The 15,389-nt window shown below is 36.1% G+C and overlaps 1 protein-coding gene across 1 annotated transcript; it reads right to left on the reverse strand.

Moving 5' to 3' along the window:
• Nucleotides 1-6,307: 6,307 nt before the first annotated feature.
• Nucleotides 6,308-12,488, reverse strand: LOC146169696 (cytochrome P450 2C5-like). Its single transcript, XM_083388395.1, has 9 exons — nt 10,841-12,488; nt 10,234-10,379; nt 9,895-9,997; nt 9,701-9,810; nt 8,697-8,818; nt 8,193-8,305; nt 7,441-7,585; nt 7,045-7,208; nt 6,308-6,770 (listed from the first exon to the last, which is right to left on the reverse strand). Exons 1-9 carry the CDS (start codon nt 11,090-11,092, stop codon nt 6,453-6,455), a joined length of 1,473 nt encoding a protein of 490 aa, XP_083244521.1. The 5' UTR covers nt 11,093-12,488; the 3' UTR covers nt 6,308-6,452.
• Nucleotides 12,489-15,389: the final 2,901 nt, after the last annotated feature.

Here is a 15,389-nt window from a genome sequence, read left to right on the forward strand (position 1 = left end):
GTTCAGATTCGTGGAAATTACTTTCGCTGTATACTTCCGTCAGCCATCGACTTTAATAAGAATTCTTGACACAAAATCAGATACTAGCTAGTAACTAACTGTGAATTTTTTTTTGTTTTTTTTGTTTTGTTGTTTTTTTATACTAAGATAAACATTGAAATTGATTGGCAAACAATTCATATATAAATAAGCTAAAAAAATCAAATGGTCTTTTTTATTATGCTGCTTGTTACATGGATCACAAGTAGTATTCCAAAGCTTACAAGAACAACAAATTAGCCGCGCTAAGCCAATCCACATTTTCAACTTTGAAGCAGTAACATGAACACTTTCCGCAAATCAATACACAGCATAAACAGCACATTTCTGCAGTTTTGTTTTGCTGATAGTTCAGATTCGTGTAAAATTACTTCCGCTTTCTGCTTCCGTCAACCATCGTCTTTCATAAGAATTCTTGATTTAATTCATCAACTAGCACCAGCTCGTAACTAACTATCACCAGCTACCACAGCAACTGTCCATGGCTGTTTTTAACCAATAGAACAAAAAAATCGTTTAAGACGATTTTAATCGTGGACGTATAAGAATTTGAGTTATGGTCAAAACTATGAGAGGGTTTTTGAAGACCCTTTTTTTCGCCCAAAACAGTCTTACACAGACCAACCAAAACCAATACGGGGTCAAATATGTGGATGAACTCTCTGCAAAGGAAATTATGGGCCTGATGAGTTCAAACAATATTTCCTACGAGAATCTACGTTTTGCGGTTGATTATGATATTTTTGTTTTTATGCTTGTAACTTATAAACACATTTACGTATTTCTGCATTGCTTGTTTGGTAATTTGAACTGATTTTAAAAGAGTCATTGTATCACTGGCCAACCAAAAAATCTTGGCATGAAAGGTAAGAACGATTTTAGAATATATCAGGGGCGCTGAGTTCGAAAATCCCATTAGTTTTTTCAAATTGGCTCTAGCTTTTGAAATATCAGCAAATTTTAGATAAATTTGGTACCTTGCATTTTATCTTAAGCAACAGCCTATATGTTAAATGTTAAAGTACCGTATACACTAAAACCACAACAATGAGCAAAAGGTAAAGGTACAATAAGATAAGATAAAAAAGTACTTCGTAAATCTATTCTTTTCCATATATTCAACACGAAAAATACCCCATTTAATCGTATTTTCCACTGATTCTCTTAACATATTACAATTTGTGAAACCAAGCTTCCTATACCACATTCAAACTTGCTTGAAGTGAGCAATAATATAACAGTAATTTGGTAATAACCAACCAAGTATGCCTAAGCCTGCACAAGAAAGACGACAGTTTGTAAAAATATTTTCCACGGAATATTTAGATGTTAGAGCAAAACAGTTCAATATATTCATCTGAGGATGTGCACTAGTGAAGTTCTTAGAAGCAACCTTAGTTATTTACTCGAATTAGCTTAAGGTCATCTGCAGGAAAGCCTTCTTGTACAACCCCATTTGATGTACAATGGAGGTGATGATGCAATCACGACCGATCAAAGGTTCATTTACAATGTTTTTATCTCCGTGCACAAGCTGTGTTCACGTATGGGCCATTCCTTTTAATTCAGCGTTGATCAGTGGACGGACTATCCAAGTAACAAATAAAGCAGGGATGCTTGGTGTAGCCGCCTTGTTGTACTAAGAGAAAGTTCAATATTTTCAAATCAACGCGAATATCTTCCAGTTGTGCTAAGTATAGGAAAGTTTCGTCAGAATCATGTTTACACTTTGGTAGTGTTTCTTTAAAACGACTGAGTGGCCAACTGGATGCAGACAAACTTATTTCAGTTGTGAAGTAGCCCACATTTAAAACTTTGGTTGGATCTATAAATAAATAACCTTCATTCTTCTGGTTCAAGTAAGCCTATAGATAAAAGTAGTCATTGTATGTAGTAAACTAAATTATCTTCTTGAGAAAAAATCGCATTACCATTTCTTCTCTGTCCTGGTAAAAAGTAAAGTTTGATGCCGAATCAAGAATATTATGATCACTAAGGCGGAGGTCAGCATTTAGCTATTTTCCCCACTTCTACCTATGTTACGCACTAGCACAGGGGTCGGCAACCTTTCGTATACAGTGTGCCAATTTATAAATAATTTCAAAATATCAACAACTCGCGTGCCAAACATGTTCAATGTTTGGTTTTGCACTGGCGGAGTCGGTCCGGCCAAATGTGCAATTTCATTGAGTCCCGAGGCCGGATCAGTCTCTAGTCTTCAGCCTTATTTCACCGATTTACGTAACTAAAATAAGATGGATTTTCAGCAATCCACTTATAAGGTTCACAGAAAATATGCCACCACATGCTATTCCACCTTCAAAATTTACTGTTTGCTGCCTTATTAGTTTCGAAATTTAGTACTGCGCATGCCGCACACGTCGGACTCGGGTAGTTTTACCTAGAGTCTTACTCGAGTCCCATCCGACTCCTTAGCGCTGCTGTAATCTGACATTTATTTTACGCATCTTGGGAGACGACAATAAACCTAAATTCAGAAGTTAAATTCTGTAAAGATACCCTAACCCTGCTGTAAATAAAACTAACTGTCACGAACACACAACTGTACTCGCTACTTTGGAATATACTACGATACTTTTCAGTCGATACCTATAGAGGTGTTAACTGTTAGTTTCGCTTTTCGCTTGGTTTCTTAGTCGCGCAAAAACACACGTGCTTAATTTTAATGTAGAATGCCCTGCTTTAACGCAGTAAACATCACGCAAATTTTTAGGGCATCGTAATACGAACGGTGAGTCGTAAACAACAAGTTTAACGCCCACAAAAATAAGTTAAATACAACAGTTAAGACACTAAATTGTGACAGGAACGTTGCAGATCAAAAAAAAAATGGAATTGTGTGCAACCATTTATTTCGCGCTAGTGTTAGTGATGCGATAGTGGTGGTGTAATGGCTGTACTTTCTTAAGGTGATATAACGTGCGCGTTAAATCGTTTGGCGAGCCCGGGAAAATCATCTCGCGTGCCACTTTTGGCATGCACTAACATACATTTTTTAACGGTATATGTAGTAAGAAGCCATATCTCAAACACTAGAGCCAACTCAGCAAAAATAATGGCAGTTTCGGACTCAGCGCCCCTGGTATACCCCTAAATTTATCAAACGCATCATGCCCTTTGAAAAAAATATTTTTTGTTGGCCTGTGAATTATTATTGCATGAACAAATAAATGTTTTTAATTTAAATTGCTTCTTATATTCCTTTTTTGTTTTTGCCTTTGATTTTGTTCATCTTGCCTTTTTGACAAACTGTTTTTTTAGTTTTATCACTGTTCGCTAAGTGTACATAAAAAATGTAGGGTAATGTTGTCCGTAATGGGATACTTTTCTTTCAAATTATTATAGCTATAAATTATCACAGTGATATTTTAAAAGTTTATTGTCTGTCATAAACGCTTTGGCAATACTAGCTTTTGAGTATTTAAATCGTCTTAAAAATACTTTGTTGTCTCCAGTCTTTACAAACCAAAGTTTCATATGATCGGACATTATGATTCGCAAGATTGGACAGAAATATCCTTTAATATAAATTGACCAATGTATTTCCCAAGGATTAAAACAACTTAAATTTTGTCCCTACAACAAATACCTTTAAACAAAATACCTCTCTTATACATTAAAACACACGGCGCAGGGCAAATCGTGTCTGTTTGTCTGTCTGTTTTGTACCGGTAGGGTACTTAATTTTAAAGTTAATTTTGTTTTACCCCGGATTGTTGTGTTTTCGTTTAATATTGTTTTACTGCTTTTGCATTTTGTCTTATAAACGTCTTTATACAGTGATCTGGGAGTTTTGACTAGACAATTAACTGTATGGCTAGTGAAAACGCATAGAAGCTTTAAATCATATATCGAATATCATTTCACACCAACTATATAATAAAGTTTTGCCGGTTAAAAACTTGGAACCAGTTGGCTCCTCGTTATTATTCTCCTTTTAGTATTATTCCAAAAAACTGGAATCCTTCAATCCGAGTATATCCACCATTTCCCCTGTTAAGTAGCCCCTAGTTACAAAAAAATAAATCATTTTCACTATGTTGACATCAATTCAAGTGGTAGCCTAATATAACCCAACGACATATAGTTTTGGGCTACCTATAATGGCACGTTGTTGTAAACGCGATGTCCCGACTCAGGGAACGTCCCATATAGGGCAATATTCCCCTACTGAATTTATCTTTTTATATCTATGACGGCTGGTCAGTTAATTGGACACTGCATGCTGGCGACGTGGCAATGTGTATATCTCACTTTAGCCGGCCAATTATGTATAGTAATATGATATTTAGCCGAATTTGCAGTGAAGTCATGCCAGCCGCCCATAGCATATTGACTGACAAACAAATTTGTGGCATTTCGCTAGCCGGCCAATTCTTACTTTTAAGCGGTTGTATTTGGCTACCTGTTAAATTTTTACAGTCATATTTAAATACAGTGATGGTAATATATAAACAGGGAAGTTTGTTGCATATAGTAAGTTATTCAGAACGTTCTACATTTCTTCATTAATATTATGAAGGAAAACCTACCAGTGTGCGCCCTTGTTTGTACGGGTTTTATCAGTAAAGTTAAACGAAAAACCTTTTAAAGTGTCCGGAAACCGTGTCATATATGCCAATGCTGTCGGTCACAAACTATTAATGGGTTACTTTCCAAAATATTAGTGGGTTACTTAATTCCAGTACACCTTTCAGTAGCTGCAAAAGAAAAAGTCAGGTGAAACTCGTTTTTGTATTGATTATCTCGGCTTCAACGAGGTAAAAACTAAAAAAAAATCCTATACAACGAGTAGACGAGATGCTTATTAAGGTATCTAAATCCATGTATTTTAGTACCTTAGATGAGTGCTCCGCAACAATTTTGCCGCAGCACACTGGTGTACCACAAGACCATGTGTGCAGCGACGAGAGGTATGTTACTTGTGTTTTATGAGTACCTTATGATATTCAGTCAAATTAATGCGATTTTTTTTTTATTTAATCATGGCAGTTGCTTTAATCTCATGCAATATGTCAGGGTTAATTGTATGAGCATACTATTTCAAACTTCTTAAAACCTATGTTATCTTCTATCACCAGAAATCAAATTTAGAAACAAAATTCACTGACTCAACTACCAAGAGTATACACATACAACGGCTGCAAATACCTTAATGTTGCCTACAATCCGCTATTAGAAGGGGCCCCCTACAAATTTTAGGGCTTTGACCGGCTTAAGAGTGTTTAGAAAGTCTGCAAAACTGCAAAATCATAATAGGCCCATATAGGAACGTAATACCGGTACGTAAAAGTATTTTTTTTCAATAAAAATATATTAGTGTTTTTAAAGCTTGATAATAAACAATTTGTTTTCCTTCGCGAGGCTTTGGTGCCCCTTGCGAAGGGAAGCGAACTGCCTAAATTGCCGACTTGTGTTACAAAAAATATCAGAATTTATTATACTAAACTATGAAAATGGCCGAATCCATAAAATTGATAAGCCAATGACCTATGCTTTAACTACGTGCAAATCTAATTAATAAAACATGTGTGTTAAATTGGTATACACTTATGTTAAGAGCAGTATTTCTTAATCTTCTTTGCCTCACGGAGGACATGTAGACCTCTAAAAACCTGGCGGCGCACTTAGCGAGCTCTATTTTTTTGGTTTAGCCCGGTATTTTTCCGATCCTAAGGAAAAAATTAAAAAAACGATAAAAAAACGTTTTATTTTTGGATTAATTTTCCACTTGCCCGCGTTTCACCTGGTTAAAGTTCCATGGAGCACTAATTAGGAAGTGCTGGTTTAATTTTTATACGTTGACCTAAATGAAAGTTCTGCGAACACAAAGTATTGTAGTTATTGATTTTCTGTTATGTGGCAACGTCTTTATAATTTTCAATCTTACAAGTTACATTGTCCTATAACAAACTTAATATTTTGTAACTTTTACCAGAACTTCTGGTAGTGGAAGGCAATCGTTTTCTACTCCATCTGTATGCTACCGAACAGTATTGTGCCCGAAAAGGTTTATAAGGGTGCGCCGAATTTATTTTTTTTTTAATTTTGGAAAATACCATATTTTATAGCAAATATAAATGCAGACAAGCAGGCAAGCAAGCATGTGGACTTGAATACGCACTATTAGAAATCTGACAAAACATAAAATTGTATTCACTAAATGTAATGCCCTGTATCAAGGTCGACTGTCAACTTTTTTTTTTGTCAACTTTATTTTTTTTTTACAATATTTTTTCATGGAAAATGTGCCGATTTTTTTTATTTAGTTGTATTAGTGTACCGCAAGCTAAAAACTTTTAAGACGCACTGCTCTACACAGACGAAAAATTACTAAACTACTACAAATATAATACGACAAAACGACAAGTTTAGTTCCACAAAATATGTTTTCACACTTTTCTTTCGTAGGCGATCAGCTCGTAATCAAGTGGACTAAACACAGCCCCCACTGCGCCCGCGTCCAGCTTTGGCATTTCACCCGGTTTTGCCTCGAACCTGAACCTCTGGACCATAGAAGTTAGAAAGAGAAAGAGCTCCATCTTTGCCAGCTGCTCTCCTAGGCAGAATCGGGGACCCACTGAGAAGGGAATCACGTATTTGGACTTGACGAAGTTGCCCTTCTCGTCGATGTGTCGGTCCGGGTTAAACTTGTCAGGTTGGTCGAACAGGTTCGGGTCGTTGTGAACAGCCCAGATATTTGGGGTTACCTGTACAGGTAGATGGTTCAAGGTTTGTAATGTATTTATCCAAACTATTCATTGCATATATAAGCATCATTATTTAAAAAAAGGTTACGCGGAGCTAGCGGTTTGCTTTATAATGTGCCCCAAAAGGTTGTTTTTGAATTTATTGGTATAAATTAAACACTTTCAGTCCTGATTAGTTTAAGTTTGCTCACTGACTTTCCGAATCAAGAACTGTGTTCTCAATAGTTAATGGCTTACCGTCACAAAATTTTACACTAAGAAGCCGTTTACTTACCGTTGTGCCCTTTTTTATCTTGTATCCATAGATTTCGGCGTCCTCAGAGGCACAATGAGGAACCGACAATGGAATAAGTGTGCGGAATCGTCCAATCTCGTGGATAAAGGCGCTGCAGTAAGGCATCTTTTCCTTCATCGAAAAAGAAGGGCGGCCCTCGTCACCTTAAGATATAAGAAAAGCAGTTAGCCAAAAAATATTTATCAACCAATATACGAAGCATAACGACCACAACGCAAATTCCCCTAAACTAAACCATACGTTAAACAGAACTTCAATGGTACTATCGAGGCCATTATCCAACACTGTTGTTATATTGTGTAGTCCCAGTTGGTTATCATAAATTCAATAGATTTGTTGTTTAAACGAATTTATAAAATAGAGGCTTATAGGTACCAACGACGTCGATAATCTCTTTGTACAATTTCTCTTGTATCTGTGGATAGTGAAGAAGACAGAGCAGCGACCATCGCAATGTGCTAGAAGTCGTCTCTGTCCCGGCCTCAAACAGGTCTCGCATGTATTGCATAAGTTGTAGTTTCTAAAAAATAAAAGTTTCAGCCCTTGATCATAACAAAGTTTATACTTAAATCAATAATGGGAACTTGCGGCCCGCAGAACGATAATATGAGCCATACGCTGGCGCCTATACGAACGAATACCGTGACGTGTAAACAAGTTAATCGCAAAATTAGTTCATCAAGTTGTATCTGTAAATCTAGCAACATAAAGAGCACTGTGGCCTAGCGACTTGATTACTAAGTGTCAGAAATATAGATAGAAAATTTAATATGTACATCATGATCTTTTAACTAAACAATATAAAGTTTTATAAGCCGAAGGGCGCAATGTCCACATGGGGAAAGTGCTGACGATTTCTTTAGAGAGTTCATTCAGTGTTTAGGGAATTCAAATAAAAACAACTTGCATGGATTTATATCGGTAAATTTAGGCCCCTAAAGAGTTATACTAACAGTGCGTAAGTTTGAATGCCAAGTTTCACAAAGCTGTACGAGGTTAAAAATTAATTTGTGGCCTAAATGTTAAATTAGAGGACGCAGTATTGAATGAAGTGGGAATGATGCAAATAAGCAGTAATTATGTATTTTCACATGGAAAAATTTGAAAAAAGCTAAAATGTAACGTACGGTAAAGGTGTCCGTTCCTTTCTTCATTTCCACCAAAAAGGCATCGATGAAATCTCGAACATTGTCGGGATCCAGACTCTCGTTGTGTTCGTCGACCAGCACTTCAAACTTGTCTGGCGTTTTTAATGAATACAAGTTTATTATCAGACATAGGCTAACAAAAAAAGTCCCTTTGTAAATGTACATTATACGATAAAAGCACACAATTGGAGAACATTTTTATATTTGAATAGATATTAATAAGAATATCAAAGCCCATACAGAAGTAGGTATCATTTTGAACGTTTCGAATAACTCTTTATTCATTTTCAACATTATTCGAAACGTTCAAAATGATACCTACTTCTGTATGGGCTTTGATAGTCTTATTACGTCTTACTACAACCTCCAACCATTGTGCTCCAATGAATAGATATTAATACACGGGGGTTAGCTAAGTTACTTTGCAATATTTTCTTGGACATTTGGATCGAACCAAAACATTACAGCACTTTTACGACTTACCAATCCATGCTTTCAATTCGATCCTGAGTTCTTGCATCACACCAGAAAACGGTGGAACATTCTCCAGCCAAGGAACGAATGTTAAGATCGTGAAACACGTAAGTATGCGAGGGTTGCTGTTCCTGTATTGCATTATTCCCCACCGTTAAAGTAAGTATGTGTGCTGAAAAGTTTTCTGAATTACGTAGCTCATTTTCATTGTGTTTTTTTTTTTGTTTTATGTACATTTTGTAGGCATTTGTTTAAAGAACCGGAAATTTTTTTATGGCGGAACAACAGGAAAAGGTGGTATTTTGGGATATAAACGTTAGGGCTTAACGAAAATAGATATAATAATCCATTGCAAACAATATTTTTTTATATTTTATCATATAAAACGGTAAAAAATATTTTAGTCGCTCGTAAAATCTTTCTAGAAGAGAAATCATAATTTTCAATAACATAATTTTGTCGTATGTCATGATTAGGGCGAATATTTTTTGACTTGTCAAAAAAAGTCAAAATTTTGTCAAAATTTACACGTTAGGTCAAAATTTGTCAAAAATTTGTAAAGTCAAAATCAAATAAAAATGCACATAAATCGTTTACAAAGTTAAAAAAAATATATAGTTAGCTTTTTAAAATTCGTCATTCAGTTGTTTTGAAATTTATCGTTCAATTTCATCAAAAAAATTTAGTTTTGATTTGTGTTCAAGGTCATTTTAACCGTATTATATTTTTATTAGAGCAACATACGGTATAAAAAACGCGTGATTAATGTCGCCTAGCTCATTTAAACCAATGTATTTCTAACAGGTCAAAATTTAGTCAAAATAAATCATATTTAGGTTAAAATTTGTCAAAATTTTAATTTTTTAGGTCAAAATATCCCATTTTTTAGGTCAAAAAATATTAACCCTATAGTTATGATATTTAAGAAACGGAAACATAAGTTGACACCTGAAACTAGATTTTAGTGAATATATTTCTGTAATTATTTAGAAAACGTGAACAAATCCTCTTACCATTCTTTTAGAGAATCTAGTAGGTCACCAAGCCAGCGATCGCCATATTCAAATCTTCTTCCAAACGCCACGCCACAAATAACGTTAGACACCGTATGGGCCATTAAAATCTACGAAAAGACCCGAGGAAATATAAATGCATTATACATAAAGGCGACAAGTTACGAACAAAATTTGATTAGTTCTTATCTTACTTCCATGGACATGGCCTTCCCTTGTTGCTTTCTAATTTCTTCAGTAAGGTAACCCGCTTCTTCTATAATCCTGTCTTCCATTCCTCGCTTTCCAAGACCAAACCTGAACACAAGAAAGCAAAATGTTGTGTTGGAGCATACTATTTTGATTTACCTTAGTTCGTAAACAAAACGTTAACGAAACGTTCGTCGAAGTTATAAAAGAGCTTGCATTTCGTAAATGTGTTTTGTCTTTTAAGGCACTGAGCTTACACAGAACAATCATATATTTGTATTTGTTTAAGCTAGATTTGTTCCGGAGTGCAACAGATATCTAAAACCATGTTATGCACTGCTTACCCTCGAAGTGTCATTAAGCCAAACTTTCTCTGACTCTTCCAAGTTTTTCCATAATCCAGCATCGCTAAGCCATGGCCTTGAGTAAGAACTTCCAAAATAGGAATTTTAGGTCTGCCCGAGAAATGATGTCCATTTTTCACAAGCGCCTTGTAGAAAACAAGAGCGTTTATAGAAAACAAAACTACAATTAAACAAGATTGTAAAAGTAGGGCGAGTGGTTAGATCAGTGGTTTCCAAACCTTTGTAAAATGTTGAGAAACCCGTCTAAGTGCAACATTATAAGAAGTTACTTGCAGGCGTTTCACAATGACAAACGTACAGTTGTCTACGGAATGTTTGGAATGGGTGAAAACCTACTGAGATTTACAGTTTGAAAAGCATAAACTATAACCTCTAATTTGTTTTTCATTCCAGCCTAAAGCCGATCGTTTGTTGGCCAGAATATAATTTAATCGAGTGTACATTACTTTGGACCTATATTGGTCGAATATATATATACCCTATACGGGTAAATAGGGATGTATTCTGCACATAAAACACAAAAACAGACAGCTGTCGCGCTGTTGCGCGTTCTTTTAACTCTGTTAATATACTATTTTTTTGTTACCTCATTGATGCTGTCAAAGTCATTCAGGACAACCCAGTCATCACGGCCCATGCGAACCGACATCACTTGGCCATACTTCTTCGCCCATTTTTTGAATATACGCTCGGGTGAGCTTCCTGCAAAAGGAATAACCCCAAGAAGGGGAACGCCCCTTGGCCCAGGAGGGAGCCCTTTCGGTCTTTGGTACCAGTACAACAACATTATACATATTGTAACCACAGCAAGGGCAGGTAGCGATATCGCTTCTAGCATTTCGACTGTTTTTTCTGCAAAACTAACGAAATCCTTCTTGATATAAAACAAGTTGCACTGGTGCAGGACTGCAGGTATTAACACAATCTATAGGTTTGACGCTGCCTTTTAAAAACACATTTTTTAAAAAACTCACAAACATACTTTCGAAACAGGCCAAGAGCAAAACGACAAAAGCTACTGTTAGTCTCGAATAAAATGCCTAAAAAGAGCTTAGCCTATTTTGTAAAATAAAAGCAGACATAAATGCCTTATTGCTTTAAGCATGTTGCACCCCCGCAAGATTCTCATCACTGCCTAACGCATTCGCGTCGGTAGCGTGTTTATAGAACCGGCGCTGACCTTTCGAGTCTAACCTTAAGCAAACAAGAGTCATTCAATAAAGGCCACTATATCACCTGACTTTTCAGTCACCTGATTTGACGATGTTTGCTCAACCGGCGCTTTCTCCGACTGATCTTAAGTGCGATATCTACGATTTTCTAAACAATTACCGGATTAAAAAATGTATATATTAGACGTGCTCGTCGTGCTGTTATTGTGAATTACGGTTATAATAAACCCATTTACTTTATACGTTGGTTTCTATTCTATTAGCACTGAATAATTTTAGTACTGTAAGTTTTGTGCAATAAACAATCAAAAAATTGAAAATGGAAATCATATATGCAGGGGGGAGAATTTTCTAAAAGCTACGTTATTTTTTTACGATGATTAGTTGTACAAATTAAGGTTTTGTTCGTGACCCACGCTATCCAAAGCTTCGCCACCCCTTCCCGGTGTGATGAACAGATTTACCCAAAGCCGATAAACGCGAAACTCACCCATTTTAAGAAAGCAAAATGTCAATAAAGTAAGTTGACACATTAAAGAAAGGATGTTAGGCTTGCTGCCTTCAATATCATGTCAGCTAGGTATAATGCTTCACACTGACCGCTATTGCTCAGTTAGACTTTTCAACAAAAATGTCTGTGGCTTTCGGCGGCGCGTACGTGACTATACTGACTATGTTTTCCTGGCAAACACACGTGACAGCAAACCTGGCAATGCACGTGACGATGTATGCCTGACAAATACAAACGACAGCAAGCCTGTTAATACACGTGACTGTAGCCTAGCTAAGTGCATGTGATTACAGTTTGTTTATTACCTATCCAAATCGCTGATAAAAGTTCAACTCGGTATTTAAGTTTAATACACCTGTTGCCACAGTTTCTGCTGCTGCTGCCTACAGTTTTCTGTTTGCACATAATTACATATGCTCAAAATGTTAGGGAATGTAGGATGTCTTCCTTTTTTAAGTTTAAGCACAACATCAAGTTTGCAGACTGTTTTTGTTGATTAAGTTTCGCAATGCCGATGTTGCTGTATTGTAGCGTGTAAAATAGTAAGGCTTATTTCAACCCCTCTCGTTAGGCTCTGGTAATCAGCGTTCTATTTCACAGCAAACATACCACTTTGTGCTAAATCATCCACTTTACATGTGTGCCATCGATGTCAATTTTTTTTTCTCCTTTCTCAACACGGAGTAAGACTCCACGTTGTCAGTAATATCGTACCAGTGTCTTGTGACTTCTTGTGAAAGACTTTTCGAAATCGAGACGTCAGGCGTGACGCAATTTTTGCCATTGTGTTCGTTGGCGCGTCATATACACTTGTTCCTATTCGACTGTTTTTCGACAATAATGTAGAAATGAAACGAAAATAATGTCAGCAGTGCTCTTGAAACCAGAGTGCCGCGGTCAAACTCTAAAAACGGGCTCAACTATAAACATTATTTCAAACTTAATTGGCTTAATTAATTTTTGCATTTGTTTAAGTGAGATTTTGCAAAATGCGGCATCATTCAGATATTACCCTCTACCAAACATAAAACAGGTCTTTAAATGTTACACTTCGTTTGTCGTTCGTGTGACTTCATTGTAAATGACTTTACGCACTATATATGTGGCGCATGACACATTTTCTGCCAGTGTTCTTAAGGCTTAAAGCCAATAGTTAAATTTTCAGAAATGACGTCACAAATTTACGTCATTATGTGACGCCACAAAATATCAGAGAAATGCTGCTTTCGGGCTGATGTGGAACTAAAACAGGGCCTGAATAATTTTCAATACATATCATAACTTGTACATGGATCTCTTAACAATTTTTTTAGATGATTCAACCAATTTATGCTTTACAGTTGTAATTGTTTAAAATTTCATTCATTTTTGGAAAAAACGGGTTGATGAGCGTAAATCCTTTAGCTTACAAAGTCAAAAGCCTACTGCCTTCGGCGGTGATGCGTGCGTTCATTACGCTGCTATTGCGTCATACTGTTATAACTCTTACAACCGCATGTTACGTTATGTTCCGGGTTTCACACTCACTTCCGTGCATTTAAAGCGGTAATGAATAGTTTCGTTCAGACAGCAATACGAAAACAATATCTAGGGGTGGACAAATATATTTTAAGGGGTAAAAACAGAAAATATTTTGGAGAGCTTGAACAAAAAGCTGGCATGAAGCAATATAAAGTGTAATTTTATTTAAAAGAAAGCTGTAAATATTATTGTTATGGGCTTGAAGTGGGTCTTTGTCCCGGCCTCGAACTAGTCTCGCATGTATTGCAGAAGTTGTAACTTCTGTATTAATAGAAATCATGGCAAAGTTCATTGCAAATGAACAATATACATACGGTCAAGGCACCCGATTCGAATAGTTTTATATTTTAAACAGATTTTGATAGGGCAGTTATTACGCTAAGCGCATTTTTTGCGAAGTTTAGGCATTTTTTATCACGGAAGTGTGCATCCCAGAAAACTAGCATTTCGACTGTGTTTTCCTGTAAAACCAAAACTGTTCTTAATAAATTCCTGTAAAACTACCAAAACTGTTCCCACAAAATGTTATAGATGAACAAAATGCACAGACATAACTTAAAACGTTGTTATTTAAAACCATGGCTTTTAAATCAAAGTTTCGGCATTTCATATGCAGGGCAAATAACATCGTTTGAAAACAGTGTTATATTTTATAAAAACCGAAACATCAAAATTACGAAAGTCTTGTGACTTCATTATAATTGACGTAACGAACTCGAGACGTAACGCGTGACCCAATATTTGCCAACGTATTGGTTGGCGCAAAGTTTATAGTTGTTAGTTAATGGCGTCCCCCGACAATTAAACTGTTTTTCGACTTTACCACAAAATTGAAAGTTAAACTGTTTAAGCAGTTGTTTTGCAACCAAAGTGCCGTGCTTACAAAAAGACGTGTTATAACTAAACTTTTATTTTAAACGTTGCAAGCTATTTATTTAATTACAGCACAGTAAGTTTTGTTAAACGCTACATCACTCAAAACACACTCTTGACCAAACATCAAAAAGGTGTTGGTTTTAAATGCCACACTTCGATATTTCGCGAGCATCTTGTGACTTCAACGTAAATGACTTTACGAATTTGCGACGCAAGGCGTGACGCAGGTTTTCCCGTGTGTTTGTTGCTCGAAGTTTATAGCTGTTAGCACTCATCGGCGCAGGCAATTAACACTTTTTTTCGCCAATATTTAAAAAAATATAATTCAAACTATCTCGAGCAGAGCTCTTGCATCCAGAGTGCTGTCTGAAACTAAATGCAAACTTTGTAACCTAAACGTTCCTTTAAAACTTGTTTTTTTGTAAAACGGTACAGCACTCAGATGATTTGCTCGAAAAACATCACAAAGGTGTTCGTTTTACATTTTAAACTGAATGTTGTCATTCGAACGTTGTGTGGCTTCATTATAAATGACTTCATCAACTCGTGACATGATGCGTGACGTAATTTTTATCAATGTGTTTGTTGGCGCTTTGAGTTTTAGTTGCTATAGCTCAAATAATGAAGACTGTTTTCCGACACTATAAGAAAATTCAAATTCAAACTTATTCCAGCAGAGTTGCCACAGTGTTCCGAATAAATCCCCAACAAATGTTTGTTATACCTAAACGTTTCTTTGTAGAGCAGGGTTTCTTAACCAGGGGTGCGACAATTGTTCCAAGGAGGTGCGGGAATGGTTTATAGACGCAGAAAATATATTACTGTAATTTATTTCTTTGCTCAGTTAAATGTAAAACTAACTTACATTTTGTTAATGTGTTATCAATTACTTGTTTGAATATAAAATTACAATGGTTTAGTTGGTGGTTTGAAAGGGGTGCAACAAGAAAAAAGGTTAAGCACCACTGTTGTAAAGGATGACACGCACCAAGTTGTTTTAAATGCTTGGCTCTTTTTTATTTTCCTATTTTACCCCACTACATTGTCCAACTTGA

This window comes from Ascidiella aspersa, chromosome 1 (assembly GCF_963924565.1).
Source record: "Ascidiella aspersa chromosome 1, kaAscAspe10.2, whole genome shotgun sequence".
In the NCBI taxonomy this organism is placed as follows: Eukaryota; Metazoa; Chordata; class Ascidiacea; order Phlebobranchia; family Ascidiidae; genus Ascidiella; species Ascidiella aspersa.

Excerpts from the sequence above, each read along its gene's own strand:
- LOC146169696 (XM_083388395.1), bottom strand. The coding sequence starts at position 11,092 with ATGCTAGAAGCGATATCGCTACCTGCCCTTGCTGTGGTTACAATATGT. Across the intron at positions 8,819-9,700 it reads CTAGATTCTCTAAAAGAATG|GAACAGCAACCCTCGCATAC; the intron begins GTAAGAGGATTT and ends AATGCAATACAG. Across the intron at positions 8,306-8,696 it reads CGAATTGAAAGCATGGATTG|ACAAGTTTGAAGTGCTGGTC; the intron begins GTAAGTCGTAAA and ends TAAAAACGCCAG.